General features: G+C 42.2%; 1 protein-coding gene across 4 annotated transcripts; it reads right to left on the bottom strand.

The window, feature by feature from the left end:
- Positions 1–1,103: 1,103 nt before the first annotated feature.
- LOC129811961 (forkhead box protein O3-like) lies at positions 1,104–20,866 on the bottom strand. Of its 4 annotated transcripts, none has more exons than XM_055863768.1 (3): positions 20,776–20,866; positions 19,517–20,388; positions 1,104–4,657 (listed from the first exon to the last, which is right to left on the bottom strand). In XM_055863768.1, the coding sequence occupies exons 2-3, from the start codon at positions 20,090–20,092 to the stop codon at positions 3,296–3,298; spliced, it is 1,938 nt and encodes a 645-aa protein (XP_055719743.1). In that variant the 5' UTR covers positions 20,093–20,388; positions 20,776–20,866; the 3' UTR covers positions 1,104–3,295. The 4 variants fall into 4 exon arrangements, with proteins under 4 accessions (XP_055719743.1, XP_055719746.1, XP_055719744.1 ...); XM_055863771.1 differs by having other exon boundaries at positions 19,517–20,384; positions 20,776–20,864; XM_055863769.1 differs by lacking the exon at positions 20,776–20,866 and adding an exon at positions 20,602–20,688.
- Positions 20,867–20,998: the final 132 nt, after the last annotated feature.

The raw sequence follows: 20,998 nt of genomic DNA on the forward strand, positions 1-20,998 counted from the left end.
CACTTCTCTTTGAATAATTTCAAGGGAGATAAATACACTATGCTCTTGTAAAATATTTTCAGTGATAATATTTTTAGCCGATTTTTGTTTTCCAAAAAGAATAAAGACAATCACATCACTCAATGAAATCACAATGATAAACTTCTGTTTTAAATTTCCAAAGCAATGATCAGCAATTTAGATAAGTCAGGTGTACCTTGCAGCAATACAGTGCAATGATCTCTTGGTGGTAGATATTTACCCTACTGTACATTTCAAATACTTCATTATTCTATTATCAGCTCCCCTAGCTGGATTTAAATAGCTCAACATGCTCACTTCTCTTGGATACAGGAAAGCCGATTGGCTCCAACAGAGGATGGGCACATCCAATAAAAAATTGTCACAAGGTGCACTTCTACCAATAAATACTCAAGGACAAGGGAGTTTCATAATTCCTTTGTCACCAGCAGGAGAAGAGAGGTTGTGATAGCCTGGACTGAACTGCATGGTGACTGTGATTGTGGATGGAGGATTAACAAGAAAGCAATATCCTGGTGCCCCCTTGAAATCAAATAATGTTTTGGGGGAGGCAGGTAGCCTAGTGGTTAGAGTGTTGGGCCAATAACTAAAAGGTTGCTGGATCAAATCCCTGAGCTGACAAGGTACACATCTGTAAAAACCCACTGTTCCCTAGTAGGCTGTCATTGTATATAAGAATTTGTTCTTAACTGACTTGCCTGGTTAAATAAAAAAACATGGCCTTGTTATTGAATTTATGAATCAAGTGTGCATCCACACACCATACTATTCCTATCCCAAAAAGGCAGTACTCAGTTTTATTTTTAACCATCTGGTAGCTATCAATCCCCCATTTTAAGATGGCATGTTTCCCTAGCAACCATTTTCTATAGCATGATGTCTGAGGACAAAGGACATATAGGAAATCGAACAATGTTCTTAGAAGAAGGCTCCCTTTTGTCTTCAAACATTTTGCTATATAAATTCAATCCATTTTTGCTAGGTTACGCTTGCAGTAGCAGTGGAGTATTTGAGTATTTAAAAAAAAAAAATACATGTTGAGATTGATAGAAATATTCAATACAATAAAAGACCGAGACACATTTTCAAGACGATTATAGTGCTTCACAAAGCTTTTATTTACATGCACCATTTCTTAGACCTACGTTACATCATCCAAAGTGAAAATACATAAGGGAATGCCAACAAACATCAAGTAGAGTGACGTAATTTAGGACCAGCAAGGTTAATAAGATCATAGGTAGGCAGTGAGTGATCTACAGTACGAGAAATAATACTGCAATATTACTTGAATGATGATACTAAACAAACAAAAAAATTCAGCAAAAAAACAGCCAGTCAAATGGTTAATATCTAATCATCGTGAAACAAATCCAAAATATGTTGTATCAGGAGTCTAAATCCATCTACATTTATTACATAGAACTCCTATGTTGGTAGCGTTAAGAGTTACGAAGATGTCAAGAAAATAAGGAGTCATTAAAACTCCTAAAATTTTCAACACAATAGCATAGGACACCCGTAAAGCTTGTACAATGTATGTTGACTCGAAATTTTGGTAATAATCTTTTCACTTAATCCTATTCCATGTGAGAAATCGGCTCAAAATATTTACATTATATTATTTTGGGGGCAATAATTTAAAACAGAATGTTAAAAGAGTTTATTGCTTCTGATTCTGTATGGAATGGGCTTTTCAATAACCTGATATTTCAGGCTTTGCCTAAATGTCAATATTTAGCATGAGTAAATGTTAATCCAATGTAAAAAAAAAAAGAAGGAGTTTTGTAAACTGTAATTCCTTCGGGTGTTCAAAATAAGTAAAAATACAAAGTAGATCCATTCTCATTGGATGAGATTGTAAACTTAAACCTTATGTTGACCCTTTTTTGTTCTTACAAAGTATATTGGAAAACCATGAGTTAAATCCATTGTTAAATTATTGTGACAGTTGTTTTGCCTTTAGAATTGTACTTTATCCCTTATTTCTACTAAAGCGCGGCCTGAACAAAGTACATTTTCAATGTTTTATTTCTTGAATGTGGAAAAGATTTGGCAATATTCAAGAAGATATTGTACTGTAATTGTTCCCTATTTAACAGCTATCTAAATGGTATGCTACCATGCAACTGCCAGTCCTTTTTTTACAACGCTTTTCCTTAAAGGTTCTGCTTAGTCAATCCAACATCTGCAATGGCCGTACAGCGTTTAGAGCGATGCGGCTTCCGCAGAATTCAGAGCATTCAGACTTCTCGCGCTTCGCGGAGCTGTCGGAAGTTGTCAAGGAAGTTAATATGTGTTTATAAAGCACCTTCCGCCCCCCACGTACCGTCGACCAATCATGTCAATGCAGAGCTGTACGGAGCCCTCCGTATTATTACAACATTTGGGCAATGCGGTGCGGAGCTCGATTTGGCCTCTGCAAGCCTCCGCTATCGCGTCAAAACCTCCATACGGAGCATCGGGATCGCATTTCCAGAGCAATCGTGAATTGCTATAAGGACTAACAATCAAGCAACACCTGGGCCTGTATTCATAAAGCTTCTTTGAGTTGGACTGCTGATCTAAAAGGCTAAACTGATCCTGTATCAGTACTCGTACTCAGAAATGCTTTATTGAATACAGGCCATGTTATAGTGCAGAGTGACGTTGCAACTTTACAAGCAGAGAATTCGCTCAGGAGTATTGAATACCAAAATCACTGAAGAGAATTAACCAAACATCACATACATACAGTACAATTAACACCATGTGGATAACCTTGCATTTGATGACGTTAAACATTTATAAACAAAATGTTCTATGATACAGGTGCATGGAATGGTTCTTTGATGCCAGGCGTTTCAAAAATACACAATTGCTCTTTTCCCTTATTTCTTTCGTCCTCTTTTCTGCTGAGAACATACCGGTAAAAAGCATCAAAAGCTGAATCAAGTATATACAAAATAATGGTAACATTCTCTGGAGCTTGTTAGATGTAAACAGGCAGTCAACCACACTGGACTGACGGCTGGTTTGGCAAAAATATTGTGTTGGTTAATGTATGGTTAAGAAATATGACATGGGAAGCAGGGTAAAAAAAACAAAATAACATTTCATTTTAATATCAGTGTTTACTAATCACCACATAAGGATAAATCCCTGAGACTTAAAATAAGTGTCTATTTCACATTTTAACTTCACATTTACTAAAATCCCACTGATAATACTGATCGTTACCTTCTCAACTCCCAACACAGAGACTAAACAGAGCTCCACATGCCCGGGCCTGTACTCACAAATCATCAATGCAGTCAGCGTCCATCAGCTCATTACGTATGATAGTGTCCATGTCACAGTCCAGGCTGCTGTTGAACACGTCCAAATCCAGATCGTCAGGGATGGGAAAGTGGTCCGGAGCGATCAACTGAAATGGGTTTTCAGAGGTGCTGTTGTTGGTACCAGAGCCACCAAGCTGCATAGAAGAGTTTCTACTGGGAGACGGTAGGTGCTGGAGAAGCTGCTTGGCCTGCTGGTCCAAGTCATTGCTTGAGCACAACACTTCATTGTTAGGTGTAGACAAGCCAGCCTGAGCCCGCCAACCAGGCATTAAGGAAGTCTGGGAATTCAGACCCGCAGCACCGTCCCAGTTTGATGACATCATAGGGTCCTTGCGGAGCAGCATGGCATTCCGCCGGGAATTCTGGGACAAAGTGACAGAGGCGCTGGCTTGTGACATCAGTGGGTCAGAGTGCGTGAGCATGATGTCGCTGACATGGCTGCCATGTGTCTCCAGGCTCAGCAGGTCCTGCAGGGTGTGGTGGTGGTTGAAACGAGAGGACAGGCAGGAGAAGGAAGCTTGGTGGTTCTCCTGGATGGTCTGCATGGGGGACTGGCGTAGGGAGGTCACTGAGGAGGACGGGGGGCTGAGCTGGAAGAGGGAGATGGGAGGCCCGTAGCTGCCGGAGGATGGGATGCCCAGACTACTACTACCTCCTGAACAGCTGAAGGTTAACACTGAGCTCCCCATCTGATTGGGTCCTACGGTCTCCACCTCCTGCCCCAGGGGCTGCTGGGACGCCGTCAGGCTGATGTTGTCCAGAAGGTCGCCCATCAGGTCGTCAGGGAGCCCGTCATTGAGGTTCATAGTGAGGGCCAGGTCGGCCAGACCTAGGGGGCCGGTGGAGGGAGACAAACTGCTGGGACTGGAGTAGAGCATGGGGGAGAGGGGAGAGATGGAGTCGTCATCCAGCGCCTCGTCCAGCTCTGGGTTGGCCAGGATGGGGGAAAGGCGCCCGCTGATTGTGCTGGCGTTGGAGTTGGTGCGAGACCTAAAGTCCGTCCAGGCATCCAGTTCGTCGCTGCTGCGAGACGTGGGACTTCCTGTCCACTTGGACAAGCTAGAGGATAAGGATAAACTCTCGGAGCTGCCATCTTGGACGGCCTGTAGGCCTAGAGATGCTTTCTTCTTGGCGGCGCGGCCTCGAGCACCTTTGATCAGCTTGTTGCTGTTGTCCATGGATACGGCCCGTCGTCGTGGAGCTTTGCCGCCTTTCCCGCCCTCAGGGTTGACCATCCACCAGGAACTCTTCCCCGTTCCTTCATTCTGCACCCGCATGAAACGACTGTGGAGAGACAGGTTGTGTCGGATGGAGTTCTGGAGATAGAGGAAAGGGTTAGTTTTGTGTGACACTTTAACAGGAGGTTAATACAATATTGCTACCTGTTAATTACAGTGTTACTACACAGGTATAAGAGCAACAATACATAAAACATGTTTTCGATGGAGAAAGAGCCCAATGCATGTGAATTTTACAGTATTGATTTAATCCCTGATGCAAATTTGTGGATCGTCTTTGATGTTAAAGATTCTTGGTGGTAAAATTGCTCCAAAAAAATGGGTTTTATATGGAGACTTAACCCCTGTAAAAAAAAAAGAAAAAAAAAGGCCTGTGCTCAATCATACACACTGGACATAAAGCTGAGAAGCAAAGTAAAGGGAGAAAACAATAACATACACACACGGGATATTACACTGCAGTTATGCAATGTGTGGGTCTCATTCTGGGAGATACAGTATTCCAATGCAGCTGTGACCTATTTTCTGTCTGCTGCTGTAAAAGGTCTAACAGATTTCCCTGGAGATATTCTCAACCATGTAGCTTCTAAATTAAAAGGGCTGGAGTCTGTCTGTGCATTCAGGTTACACTAACAGGGAGTCCTGCCACAGAGCGAAGCAAAGGAGAGCAGGGGAGAGGAGAAAACACAGTTTTTTCTGGGTCTGCAGCACCAGGGCTTGGAGAGGGGTGGGTTAATGAGAGATGTATGGATATGTGTCAAGTGTTCAAGGGTAGTCCTAAGTGCCTCTACCATTTTGCCTAGCAAAATCTGATATGCACACGTCTGCCTACTATGCAAAGCTGGACATTTGTGATGAGAGATAGATCACTGACCAAACCGGCCTATTCTTTCCTATGGGTCAGTGGGCTGTTCTGTCTATATCTAAATATGGGTCAATGTTTTGGTCTGTCGACATCAAACTTCCCGAAAACCCCTCGGTCACTGACTCGCTCCAAGCCAATTACAGGATTAAACTAAGCAGTGACACACTTTTATCATCCAGTCAGGAGTGAAACATGCTTCTCTTTTCCTGAACTGTTAATGCACGACTCATCAGTCGTTCTTTTACTTAGCCTGGCAAGGTTGATAAGACTTTGCAACATGCCAACCTCTGTGGGTATGACTGTGGTTAGCTGTAAAGCTGGGAATTGGCAGGGACCCCATGATACGATATCACTATACCTACACTACCGGTCAAAAGTCTTAGAACACCAACTCATTAAAGGGTTTTTCTTTATTTTGACTATTTTCTACATTGTACAGTGTAGGCATCAAAACTATGAAATAACACATATGGAATCATGTAGTAACCAAAAAAGTGTTAAACAAATCAAAATATATTTTATATTTAAGATTCTTCAAATAGCCACCCTTTGCCTTGATGACAGCTTTGCACACTCTTGGCATTCTCTCAACCAGCTACATGAGGTAGTCCCCTGGAATGCAATTAAATTAGCAGGTGTGCCTTGTTAAAAGTTAATTTGTGGATTTTCTGTCCATCTTATTGCGTTTGAGCCAATCTCTTCTTCTTATTGGTGTCCTTTAGTAGTGGTTTCTTTGCAGCAATTCGACCATGAAGGCCTGATTCACAGTCTCCTCTGAACAGTTGATGTTGAGAAGTGTCTGTTACTTGAACTATGTGACGCATTTATTTGGGCTGCAATTTCTGAGGCTGGTAATTCTAATGAACTTATCCTCTGTTGCAGAGGTAACTCTGGGTCTTCCATTCATGTGGCAGTCTTCATGAGAGCCAGTTTCATCATAGCACTTGATAGTTTTTGCGACTGCACTTGAAGAAACTTTCAAAGTTCTTGAAATGTTCCGTATTGACTGACCTTCATGTCTTAAAGTAATGATGGACTGTCATTTCTCTTTGCTTATTTGAGCTGTTCTAGCCATAATATGGACTTGGTCTTTTACCAAATAGGGCTATCTTCTGTATACCCCCTTAACTTGTCACAACACAACTGATTGGCTCAAACGCATTGAGGAAAGAAATTCCACATATTAACTTTTAACAAGACACACCTGCTAATTTAAATGCATTCCAGGTGACTACCTCATGAAACTGGTTGAGAATGCCAAGAGTGTGCAAAGCTGTCATCAAGGCAAAGGGTGGCTATTTGAAGAATCTCAAATATAAAATATATTTTGATTTGTTTAACACTTTTTTGGTTACTTCATGATTCCATATTTCATAGTGTTTATGTTATTCTACAATGTAGAAAATAGTACAAATAAAGAAAAACCCTTGAATGAGTAGGTGTTCTAAAACGTTTGACCGGTAGTGTAGGTGCTGACACGATATGTATTGCGATTCTCACGATTCTATATGTACTGCGATTCAATACTGCCATTTTATATACAGTTGAAGTCGGGAAGGTCACATTCACTTAGGTCGGAGTCATTAAAAAAATCATTTTTCAACCACTCCATACATTTCTTGTTAACAAACTATAGCTTTGTGCATGACACAAGTAATTTTTCCAACAATTGATTACATACAGATTATTTCACTGTATCCCAATTCCAGTGGGTCCGAAGTTTACATACACTAAGTTGACTGTGCCTTTAAACAGCTTGGAAAATTCCAGAAAATGAAGTCATGGCTTTAGAAGATTCTGATAGGCTAATTGACATCATTTGAGTTAATTGGAGGTGTATCTGTGGATGCATTTCAAGGCCTACCTTCAAACTCAGTGCCTCTTTGCTTGACATCATGGGAAAATCAATAGAAATCAGCTAAGACCTCAGAAAAACAATTGTAGACCTCCACAAGTCTGGTTCATCCTTGGGAGCAAATGATCCTTGGGACAAAGATCGAACTTTTTGGAGAAATGTTCTCTGGTCTGATGAAACAAAAATAGAACTGTTTGGCCATAATGACCATAGTTATGTTGAGGAAAAAGGGGGAGGCTTGCAAGCCGAAGAACACCATCCCAACCGTGAAGCACGGTGGTAGCATCATGTTGTGGGGGTGCTTTGCTGCAGGAGGGAGAGGTGCACTTCACAAAATAGATGGCATCACGGGGCAAGAAAATTATGTGGATATATTGAAGCAACATCAGTCATGAAGTTAAAGCTTGGTCGCAAATGGGTCTTCCAAATGGACAATGACCCCAAGCATATTTCCAAAGTTGTGGCAAAATGGCTTAAGGACAACAAAGTCAAGATATTGGAGTGGCCATAAAGCCCTGACCTCAATCCCATAGAAAATTTGTGGGCAGAACTGAAAAAGCGTGTGCGAGCAAGGAGGCCTACAAACCTGACTAAGTTACACAATCTCTCTCAGGAGGAATGTGGCAAAACTCACCAAACTTAATGTGGGAAGCTTGTGGAAGGCTTCCCCGAAACGTTTGACCCAAGTTAAACAATTTAAAGGCAATGCTACCAAATACTAATTGAGTGTATGTAAACTTCTGACTCACTGGGAATGTGATGAAAGAAATAAAAGCTGAAATAAATAATTTTCTCTACTATTATTCTGACATTTCACATTCTTAAAATCAAAGTGGTGATCCTAACTGACCTAAGACAGGGAATTTTTACTAGGATTAAATGTCAGGAATTGTGAAAAACTGAGTTTAAATGTATTTGGCTATGGTGTATGTAAACTTCCGACTTCAACTGTACAATACTGCCAAAGATATTGCACACCATGTCTGCTGCAGAGGGACAAGAGAGAGCCATGAGAAAACGAGTTGTGATCAGACACAGAAATTTAAAAAAGTGCTGGAAACGTGCTGGCTCACCATTTTAAAAAGAAGATAGAGAACAAGCTAGAGAACGAGAAATTCCGGAGTTTTGGCACAGGTACAGCTGACTAGCGCTAGCTAGAGTTAACTACTTATTATTATCATCAATTATTTTTGATACTTGGAGTCAAGATATCGCAATACTCTGCTGTATCAATTTAGCTGATTAGGTTACACAAACCTACCTCATTCAGATCTAAATCTATACATTGTTGTATTATTTGTATTTTCCCATGTATAATTGCAAGTAGAATGTGATCTCTATATTCTTTGAAAAATATATATTTTTTAAACCTTTATTTAACTAGGCAAGTCAGTTAATAAGAACAAATTCTTATTTACAATGACAGCCTACCCTGGCCCAAACCTGGACGACATTGGGCTAATTGTGCGCCGGACTCCCAATCATGGCCAGTTGTGATAGAGCCTGGAATCGAACCAGGGTCTGTAGTGACGCCTCTAGCACTGAGATGCAGTGGGAGCCCAATATGCAGTGCTTTCTGTAAAAAGACAGAACTAGAAGCACCCACTGCGGCGCTCCCTTCCCCCACTCTGTCATACAACAGCAGCAGCCGGTAGCAGCCTTTGACCAAAGCCTCCTTGTGAAGACAGAGAGAGACAAACCGACACAGACACCAGAATTCTTCCACTCTTCCCCCTCTATTTCTCGCCCCGCTCACATCATCCGCGTCTCTCCCTCAGACACCCTCTATTTCTCTCTCGCTATCAATCTCTCTCGGTCCCATCTCTCACTCCCTCTTACTGCTACACATTGACCTACATAGTTTCCAGTCAGCTGATTCTGATTCTTGTGCTCGGGCCACCAGCCAAAAAAATAAAATAAAAAAAATGGGAGGTATGGAGCACAGCAGCCAATGGCAAGACTCCCATTGATTGTAAACTAACCATAGTAGGTAGACCCATAACACTGTACCAGGACAATAGCTACAGCAAAGGGTGCATTGCCTAGCAACCTGGCCTAATGCATCCATTCCGTAAAAAATAAGACTTAAACAAAATGTTTCAGAACAAATGTGCACTAAATAGGTAAGTTATGTATGGAACAAGTTGGGTTGACTGCAGGGCTAAATAGACGTATATTCAAGGTTGAACAGAAGCACTAATGTATGGCATAAAACATAGCGTTATTATCAAAGTGGGAGCCGAATGACCTACTGTATAGATTAACAACGTCAACGATTAGCCCCAAACCACTCTTCATAAAGGACATAATGCACCGACCTTGCCCCAGCTCAGCCGATACAGATAGACAGTCTAAATCTTATATTCCTTAATGCCACACTGTCTAATAGCTGAGATGAACTACTGACCATAGAACTATAGGCTAAATCCCTCCCTATTATGCAGACTAAACCTCTTCCTGTGTGTACAGAGTATCAGTACACTACTGTACCAGATATATAGTGTCAATGGAAGAATAGAACTAACCTATTGAAACTAAGACCTAAATGGTGATCTCTAAAGCCGTCAGCATGCTTCAGTTTGGCTGGAGGCAAGCCGAATCGTCGTTTGAAAAACTAGAAAAAAAGCGTCAATAGTACTGTTTGTCCATTTTGAGACGCCGTAGCCAGCATACACTTCCTCAAAATAATTAGAATGAATCCAACTCAATAAATCTGTAATTTTGACATTTTTGCCAAGATCATAACCACACAATTTAACATAAGATGTTTGGTGCAGTATTTCTCAATTAAAAAATCTCTCTCGTTGAATCACAAAGACTTTATTGAAGAATCCCTACTGTTGACCAATCAACGACGAAGGGTCGTAGAATTCGGCAACCGACTTTGGCTTGCCTCAAGAATTTTTTTGGGTGTGCCCTAACAGTCAAAAAAAAAAACTTACCGATATCCTAAACGAACTAAAATGTCACAAAATGACGTCATAACATATACACAAACTCTTCTGAACTGTTTCGGCTGGGAAGCATGCGGACGCCTTAACAGTGTGAGCCACCCACAAGTAATCATGAGTGGTTTTGTTGCGTGACTATTTCCATGACTAGCTAGGTTCCCATCCAATTGGCGACAGACTTTCATGTGAATATTCAGAAATCTGCATGAAGAAAGTATGCTCATTTTCCCAACAGTGGTGGGTTTCCACCAAACTGACTTGTTGTGGCTATATATCAGTGCGTGATGACATAGTACATTGTGTGCACTTTCTCGCTTAAGTTTTCAGGTACCGAATAAAAATGTAAAGTTCAATTTTAAACTCTACCGATAGCTGTCAAAAACTGTTGCGTTAAATAGAAAATGTGCCTTCTCTGGTATTGGCACACCTGCACTAACAGCTCACAGGTACAGCGCGGGTAGGCTGTGCGGGTAGCCTAATGATTCAACCATATATGCATCAGCAACCACAGCTAATGAAGTCACTGAACCCCTTAAAGAGTTACAGTCTGTTTTGGAATGGGTGGCCAGTAATAAACTGGTCCTGAACATCTCTAAAACTAAGAGCATTGTATTTGGTACAAATCATTCCTTAAGTTCTAGACCTCAGCTGAATCTGGTAATGAATCGTGTGGCTGTCGAACAAGTTCAGGAGACTAAATTACTTGACGTTACCTTAGATTGTAAACTGTCATGGTCAAAACATATAGATTCAATGGTTGTATGGAGAGAGGTCTGGCCGTAATAAAGAGATGCTCTGCTTTTTTTGACAACACACTCCAAAAAGCAAGTCCTGCAGGCTCTAGTTTTGTCTAATCCTGATTATTGTCCAGTCGTGTGGTCCAGTGCTGCAAGGAAGGACGTAGTTAAGCTGCAGCTGGCCCAGAACAGAGCGGCACGTTTTGCTCTTCATTGTAATCAGAGGGCTGATATAAATACTATGCATGCCAGTCTCTCTTGGCTAAGAGTTGAGGAGAGACTGACTGCATCACTTATTTTTATATGAAACATTAATGTGATTAAAATTCCAAATTGTTTGCATAGTCAACTTACACACAGCTCTGACACACACTTATCCCACCAGGGGTCTTTTCACAATCCACAAATCCAGAACAAATTCAAGAAAGCGTAGTATTATATAGAGCCCTTATTGCATGGAACTTCCTTCCATCTCATATTTCTCAAATAAACAGCAAACCTGTTTTTGTTTTGTTTTTTTAAACACCTCACAACGCCTTTCCACTATTTGACCTCGATAGTTTGTGTGTATGCATTGATATGTAGGCTACATGTGCCTTTTAAAAAAAATGTATGTAGTTCTGTCCTTGTCTATTGATGTTCTGTATTATGTTTCATGGTTTGTGTGGACCCCAGGAAGAGTAGCTGCTGCTTTGGCAACAGCTAATGGGGATCCTAATAAAATACCAAATATCTACATGGAGATATTATGGATAACAATACTTTTATTTGTCAAACAACGATCATCAGGGCCGTGTCCGAATACCATACTTAAAACTGCATGCTATTTACTCATTGGCGCATACTATTTAGCGCGTACCGTTTAGTAAAGAGTATGCAGTATTCCACGGCCACAACGCAGTAGCGGCTCCTGATTGGCTTAGGTGGGGAAGGGCCGAGTGCGAATTCAACAGACATATATCGCATTAAACAGCCTAAACTCTGAATAGAATAGGTTAGTTATAGGCCTACTCAGTCTGCCTATAACATTTGACCTACACCGTAGACCATATAGCCCATCTATCCCATTTAAAAAGTGCTGAAGTCAAACAGATCATTTAGTTCCATTTCGACATATTTAGTGAAACCAAAGTGCTGTAACATTTATATGAAATCGAATAGCCTAGTACACACACCAAAACTATTCTAAATGTTCAAATCAAAAGGCTAGTTCACAGAAATTCAGAACCGCTGGACAGCAACAAAATAAACTAATGCACTAATTATTGGGAACGAGATCAAAATGACTGCTAAGGCTGGATCCATAAACGAAATAGGTAGACTAGCCAACAAAACTAAAACAATCCACATGTTCAACTCAAAAGCAGCCATTTCCCGAGTCCCCGGTGCCGACAGATTCAGAAATCAAAAGATGTTTTAGTATTTCGTTTTAAAGCTCTGACGAATACCATGGGAACAAAGAACACTTCAGTGAGAAACTAGTAATCCACTTTGGGATTGATTTTTTTTTTTTTTTTTAAAGAATGTTTCCAAAGATGCAATACTTGTGATCATTTTAAGGAGAACAAAAACTACTTAGCCTACATTTGAAAACTACCAAAGAAGCTTTGGGCATCTTCCCAATTAAGTAGCCTAGTTTTGTTGTTTGCTACTTGAAGAGAACTTGCAGCTCACCTCTTCCAATGCACGGTGGAAAAGTGTGCATCGAATTCTACTAGATGACGAGCCGGAATGAGTATAACACCCTGGGATTTTAACCATACTTGATTTTCGAAATGTCACATACTATTAAAACATTCTATATTTGCATACTGAGAATGCATCATTGCGTTGTTTCCCGCTATTAGTTGATTTTGGTAGCACATCCCCATATCTAATTGATCAGCTGTTGTCAAAGCCGAAACGAGTATGACGTCCAGGCATTAAAAGTATACTTGATTCTCAAAATGTTGTATACTATTAAGCTTTATTTTTTCGCATATTCAAACAGCCGACTATTGAGGACGCAAGTATGGGTATTCGGACACGGCCCGTGTCACCAGAATAAGACCCTCGTTATTGATTTATTGTTATAACTATGATCATTATCATAGTAATGATCCTAGTGGCGTTGCGGTCTAAGGCACTGCATCTCAGTGCTAGAGGCATCACTACAGACCCTGGTTCGATTCCAGGCTGTATCATAACCGGTCGTGACTGGGAGTCCCATAGGGCGCCGCACAATTGGCCCAGCATCTTCCGGGTTAGGGTTTGGCTGTCATTGTAAATTCGAATTTGACTGACTTGCCTAGTTAAATAAAAATAAAACACCAACATTTTAATTATTCCATTTCTGTAGACCCACCAACCTCTATCCAACAGTTGCACAGGATTACAAACCTAGACTATTTCTATTTCCAGACCTCTTTTTTCCATTTAAATCCAGCAAAGCTGAAGCTTTCATTAGACTCGATTCCATGACGGATGGATTGGTTTTCCAGGCCAAACTAATCCCCAGAATCAAACGGAGGCAAGAGACAACAGACCAGACAGAGAGAGCCCTTTGCGGACCAAAATTATAGGCTTAAAGGGATATTTCAGGATTTTAGCAATGAAGATCTACCTCCCTCCCAAGACTCAGAAGAACTAATGGATACCATTTTTATGTCTCTGCATAAAGTATGAAGGAAGTTAGGGGTAGTTTTGCGAGCCAATGCTAACTTGCTTAGCGCAGAGACGGGTAGTCTTTGGCTACAGCTAGCATGCCACCAGTCTTTGTGCGAATCTACCTCTAACTTCCTTCACGTTTGCTTCATAGCCAAAATCCGGAACTATCCCTTTAACCACCAGGTTATAAGGGCACTAGAAGAGAGGCCTCTGGTGAGAGGGACTACCTGAACTAAGGAATACTCCCCAGGAAAAACAATACTCATAAAATGGGAAAAGGTGGATGAAGAAGTATCTCCACTCGGGAGAAATGAAAGGAAAATAACTACCTTCATTGGCTGTTGAGGCCAGGTAGTGGGGTCTTTTGTTTTCCCTACATACTTAAAAAAAATATATACACTGCTCAAAAAAATAAAGGGAACACTTAAACAACACAATATAACTCCAAGTCAATCACACTTCTGTGAAATCAAACTGTCCACTTAGGAAGCAACACTGATTGACAATATATTTCACATGCTGTTGTGCAAATGGAATAGACAAAAGGTGGAAATTATAGGCAATTAGCAAGACACCCCCCAAAACAAGAGTGATTCTGCAGGTGGTGACCACAGACCACTTCTCAGTTCCTATGCTTCCTGGCTGATGTTTTGGTCACTTTTGAATGCTGGCGGTGCTCTCACTCTAGTGGTAGCATGAGACAGAGTCTACAACCCACACAAGTGGCTCAGGTAGTGCAGTTCATCCAGGATGGCACATCAATGCGAACTGTGGAAAAAAGGTTTTCTGTGTCTGTCAGCGTAATGTCCAGAGCATGGAGGCCCTACCAGGAGACAGGCCAGTACATCAGGAGACGTGGAGGAGGCCGTAGGAGGGCAACAACCCAGCAGCAGGACCGGTACCGCCGCCTTAGTGCAAGGAGGTGCACTGCCAGAGCCCTGCAAAATGACCTCCAGCAGGCCACAAATGTGCATGTGTCAGCATATGGTCTCACAAGGGGTCTGAGGATCTCATCTCGGTACCTAATGGCAGTCAGGCGACCTCTGGCGAGCACATGGAGGGCTGTGCGGTCCCACAAAGAAATGCCACCCTACACCATGACTGACCCATCGCCAAACCGGTCATGCTGGAGGATGTTGCAGGCAGCAGAACGTTCTCCACGGCGTCTCCAGACTCTGTCACATGTGCTCATGTGCTCAGTGTGAACCTGCTTTCATCTGTGAAGAGCACAGGGCGCCAGTGGCGAATTTGCCAATCTTGGTGTTCTCTGGCAAATGCCAAACGTCCTGCACGGTGTTGGGCTGTAAGCACAACCCCTAACTGTGGACGTCAGGCCCTCATACCACCCTCATGGAGTCTGTTTCTGACCGTTTGAGCAGACACATGCACATTTGTGGCCTGCTGGAGGTCATTTTGCAGGGCTCTGGCAGTGCATCTCCTTGCACTAAGGCGGAGGTACCGGTCCTGCTGCTGGGTTGTTGCCCTCCTACGGCCTCCTCCATGTCTCCTGATGTACTGGCCTGTCTCCTGGTAGCGCCTGCATGCTCTGGACACTATGCTGACAGACACAGCAAACCTTTTTGCCACAGTTCGCATTGATGTGCCATCCTGGATGAACTGCACTACCTGAGCCACTTGTGTGGGTTGTAGACTCCGTCTCATGCTACCACTAGAGTGAGAGCACCGCCAGCATTCAAAAGTGACCAAAACATCAGCCAGGAAGCATAGGAACTGAGAAGTGGTCTGTGGTCACCACCTGCAGAATCACTCTTGTTTTGGGGGGTGTCTTGCTAATTGCCTATAATTTCACCCTTTTGTCTATTCCATTTGCACAACAGCATGTGACATTTATTGTCAATCAGTGTTGCTTCCTAAGTGGACAGTTTGATTTCACAGAAGTGTGATTGACTTGGAGTTACATTGTGTTATTTAACTTCTTGAGAATACAGGGGGTGCTGTTTTCGCATTAGCATAATTGCCTCTACAGATTAAACTGCCTCTTATTCAATTATTGCTGTTACTATATGCATATAACCATATACCATTGGATAGAAAACAAGCTATGGTTTCTAAAACCGTTTCAATTTTGTCTCTGAGTGAAACACAAGTCATTTGACAGCACTTTCCCTGAGCAAGAAGAAGATTGCAAGATGTGTATGCTCGCTTCAACGCTCTGCCTATATATGGTCACGCCACCTATGACCCGAAACACACTTCATTCGTCTTCCTCTGGGTGTCAGGAAGACGTCAGAGGAGAAATTTTTTGTTTATCTTGTACTGACGTGAAATAAGACCTATTTCTTTAGCGTGACCGACAACTTCCGGTTTTCTGAAACGCGCGTTTTAGAGGTGCAATTGTCTTTTGTTATGCTGCCGTTACGGATGAAAACTATCTCCGTCTCGAAGTTTGTTTGATACATGTGACCATATCATCTTAATGTATGTTTTTTCAATATAGTTTAATCAGATTATTTGAATTTTTTCGGGAGTTTTGCCGTGTTCCGTTCTGTGAGTTTTTTAACTTTGGACAGAACCGTGCTAGTCGACCAGTACCTACGCTAAATGAAGAGGGAAAGTTGCCATTGTGAATGGATTGAACGACTCATCAGGACTAAGGACACCTTTATCAACATTCTGATGAAAGATCAGCAATAGTAAGACCCAATTTACGATGTTATTTCATATATCTGTCGTGCATGTGAACTGGTCGGGCGCGCCCAGCTGGTTCTGGCTGGCGTGGCTATGCTAATTTAGCGCTACATTTTGTTTTCGCTATAAAACATTTAATAAATCTGAAATATTGTTTGGATTCACCAGATGTTGGGCTTTCAATATCTGTACGCTGTGTATTTTTTCTGAAATGTTTTAAGACAAGTAATTAGTTATATGAAGTTGGTCTCTGTAATTGTTCTGGCTGCATCAGCACTATATCAGATTGCAGCTGCAATGTAGAACTGTGATTTATACCTGAAAAATGCACATTTAAAAAAAAATAACTATGCTATACCATAAATGTTATCAGACTGTCATCTTATGAATTTGTTTGTTGGTTAGTGGCTATATATATTTTCATTTAGTCGAATTAGTGATAGCTACTGACGCAGGAAAAAACTGTTGGAGTAAAAAAATGGTGTCTTTTGCTAACGTGTTTAGCTAATAGATTTACATATTGTGTCTTCCCTGTAAAACATTTTAAAAATCTGAAATGGTGGCTTTATTCACAAGATCTGTGTCTTTGATTGGGTGTCTTGGACTTGTGATTTAATGATATTTAGATGCTACTATTTAATTGTGACGCTATGCTAGCGATGCTAATCAGTGTGGGGGGGGGGGGTGGGGGGTGCTCCCGAATCCGGGTTAGGTACTCGGTAGAGGTTAAGTGTTCCCTTTATTTTTTTGAGCAGTGTATATATATTTTTTTAAATTTTTACCCCCTTTTCTCCCCAATTTTCGTGGTATCCAATCGCTAGTAATTACTATCTTGTCTCATCGCTACAACTCCCGTACGGGCTCGGGAGAGACGAAGGTCGAAAGCCATGCGTCCCCCGAAGCACAACCCAACCAAGCCGCACTGCTTCTTAACACAGCGCGCCTCCAACCCGGAAGCCAGCTGCACCAATGTGTCGGAGGAAACACCGTGCACCTGGCCCCCTTGGTTAGCGCACACTGCGCCCGGCCACAGGAGTCGCTGGAGCGCGATGAGACGAGGATATCCCTACCGGCCAAACCCTCCCTAACCCGGACGACGCTAGGCCAATTGTGCGTCGCCCCACGGACCTCCCGGTCGCGGCCGGCTGCGACAGAGCCTGGGCACAAACCCAGAGACTCTGGTGGCGCAGCTAGCGCTGCGATGCAGTGCCCTAGACCACTGCGCCACCCGGGAGGCCCCTTTTTCCCTACATACTGTAGTGACCAGACCCTACGGGACCCTAGTAAAAACAAATGCACTATAAAAGGAAAGAGGATGCCATTTGAGAAACAAATGTGTTTAACTGCTCCTTTGTTCCGATTATGTCACTGAAAACTGCTCTGATGAGTAAACTCAGATCAAAAGGACACCAACCTAAACTTCCACTAACATTACAATTGGTCACCCTAAATGTGTTTTAATTTCATTAAAATGTTTAATTTTCAACTGCTGACAAATATTTCTTTACAAGAAAAGTGTTTGTTGTAATTTGTTACATTGAGCCGAGATCCCCTGCAGGCCAGAGGGCCTCTTCTACATGCAAATACTCTGATAAGACAGTGTCAGTCAGAGGAACTCTCCACTCAGTGTCACAGTACGAGTAGCGTAAAGTGAAACTGAACAATTCGGTTTGGACCCAGGCTGACAGTATATAGCCTAAGTCTCCTAAACCAGAGCCATAGTGTAGGCCTATATGGTTCTGTCCTAAACTCGAGACAGCATCTGATTGTCCAGCTTTCTCTGAATGGTCTTCATCAAGAGGGCTGAATGACAGTGTATGTATGCATCTGCTTCTATTACAGCACTGTCATTGGCCGGGTGACAAGTGGTGTTGGCTACACTCAGGAGGGGCCTCATGCAATAGTGATATCTGCATGGGGCATCCCTTGGTTCTATCAGGCAGCCACACACTTTCCAATCCCAGCTGGTTATCATTTTTTTGGTATGCATTGTAATTCCAGAAAATGTCCATAATATATCTGCCGCTGATAGTGGAATGATATGGTTTTACAGTATTACTTACCCGCCACTGTTCGCTCAATTTCAGTTTCTGTGAGAAACCCTACACTATGCAGTGCTTGTTATCATTGTACCATCTAAATCGCTGTGAAATATCTTTTCAACAACAAAAATATATCGTTTTCATAGTTGTTTGAAAATTAGTTGGTTTCAGTTTTGGTCCACCAGCTTCAAACTGTAAAAACGATATTTGTTACTGAAAATATATATTTCATAGCGATTTAGATGGTACAATGATAACAAGCACTATTAGTTCTTGTTATCTCAGATAAACTGAATTTGAGCAAACAGTGTAGAATCTTTGCAACAAGGAAATGACAGCGATTTCCACTAGATAACACAGCCACAAAGTCAGAACAGCTTTTCTCAGTATGACAACAGATGCCAATCCAGCGGGAGAACTCAATAGGCGAATATCACAGCCAATCCCAACACTGGTGGGTAAGTAACACTATGAAACACTATTATTCCACTATTAGCGCCAGATATATTATGGACATTTTCTGAAATACATTTTTATGTGTAGCACCTATAAGAACACTATCACCCCAGGCCATATAACCCCAGGAATTACAGGAAATTAGCTTTAAAACTGCACATTGTTCGCTCTGCCCCATGGCAAAATGTGTAGAATTGCAGCAAACTTGCTTTAAAAACTAAAACATTTTCTCTACGTTCCATGTAGAATTGCAGGAAATATACTCTAAAAACGATATAGTTATTTATTTTATCTCCGCTGTCAAGGGGGGGGCACTACTCGCAACAAATTTCACGTGGGGCCCCCAATAGAATAGGGCCGGCTCTGACTACGTGTGGGTATGGATGTGGGTAAGCAGACCCGCAAGCCACTTGCGGCTCCTGAGTTGAGCTTTTGTGGCCCCCACCCCTATCCCTGGTCTAGACGGAGGAAGACTTTATACCAAAAAACATACTGTGGTCCTTGGTATGTGTGTGATTGAATACCCTGAGTGTCCCCTCACTACAATATGTACAGTATGTAGCCTACCTAAAACAGATTAACTCCAAGTGAAAGCATTGTATATCTTTATCAACTCAGATGCCACCTGCAGATGACAGTGCACACTAAGAACACATGGGCTCACTCACACAGCCTTTGTTACAGTGTTATTACTGAAAGCATCAACCCATATCAGTGATGTCACCCTGCTGCTCACCTTCCAGCCTGCAGAGCTGTTGCTGTCTCCTTTGTCCTTGAAGTAAGGGACAGACCTCACCATCCACTCATAGATCTGGGATAATGTCAGCCTCTGGTCCGGGGAGCTCTCTATGGCCTGGGTGATGAGGTCCGCATAGGAGTAGTTCCCCCAGGCATTCCTCCTAGCTGAAGACTTCCTAGGTTGGGAGGCCAGGCCATTGAGAGCTGAGACAGCATGCGTCTGTGTGGACAAGGAGGACCCATCGACGTCATTCCCCTCTTTGGAAGTGGGATTTAGTACTTCTTCCTTAGTGGTGGTGGTGAAGCATGGGTGTTTAGAAGAGTTCTTTGTGTTCTGATGTATGGCTATGCTACCATTCACATTATTGGCAGTATAAGAGCTAGAGCTGCTGGGTGCTGTGACATCATCATCCTCTTCCTCGGGGATGCTGTCATCGTTTGATTCGGGCTTCCCTGCATTGGACTCTGGTCGAGGCAGAGGCCAGGTGCAAGACCGTGGTCGTTTCTGGGGCTCAAAGTCTGGATCGATGTCAATATCCTGAGAGAGTGGTTCATTGTGTGATACTCCAGCCATATTCCTCTCCTTGGTTTCTTGCTTGTATTCGGTATACACTGATCAACAAAGTTGCATTCCATTAACAATAGGCTATTATTCGTTTGGTTATCATGCATAATATTAGCAATCAATCACCAGACTCATTTAAAGCATGCATAATGAGTCAAATGTGTCCACGGTCCACATTCCACACCTCCAGATGATTGAACTCCACGTGCGTCCCGTCGACTGTCTTTTCTCTGATGATCGCAGCAACTTGATCGTGCGATTCAAAAGGCCATTGTTTCATGTGAATTTATTACTGCAGCGTCTGTCTGTAAACAAATTGATTTATTATACATACGACATTTTAAGTGATCCAACAGAATTCCATCACCTATCTTGGGAATGGCGTGTAGCGCACCCTCTAGAATAACGTTAGCTAGCTACTGTATACAATCAACAGCGTTCCGTGTTTGTTTACTATTTCCAATATGCGGGTTACATTAAAAAAAAAAAGCTCGCTCGCTAGCGATAAGAATCCACACCTTCACATTCCAAATGGAGCTGCCATCTTGACCATTTCCTTCCCAAATCCTTTATTAACCGTGTTGCTATGAGCACCGCCGAGAGCTTTCATTCCCTGCCTCCAGTGAGCTACTGGTTTACCATCGAGAAATTATTTTCAGCATTTGCAACAAATGAAGAGTTTAGCTACTTACACAATGTTGCATGTCGAATTAATAAAACATTCGCTCTGCTTGTGATTCTGCTCCCTCTCCTCATCCCGAGTAGCGGTGCACACCACAAGCACAACCTCCAAGGCCATCTCCAGCTGGCTACTAGTACTGTATAGTCCCAGATGAAAGAAAAGACCTGCCCCCTGGATTGCACTGAAGGAATCGGCGTTAAAGTGACACGATCACTGTATTGCATCACATTGAC

This window comes from Salvelinus fontinalis, chromosome 15 (genome assembly GCF_029448725.1).
Source record: "Salvelinus fontinalis isolate EN_2023a chromosome 15, ASM2944872v1, whole genome shotgun sequence".
Classification (NCBI taxonomy): Eukaryota; Metazoa; Chordata; class Actinopteri; order Salmoniformes; family Salmonidae; genus Salvelinus; species Salvelinus fontinalis.

Coding starts and splice junctions, on each gene's coding strand:
- LOC129811961 (XM_055863768.1), bottom strand. CDS start 20,092: ATGGCTGGAGTATCACACAATGAACCACTCTCTCAGGATATTGACATC. Junction 4,658..19,516: donor ACAGCTCTGCAGGCTGGAAG/GTGAGCAGCAGG, acceptor CTCTATCTCCAG/AACTCCATCCGACACAACCT.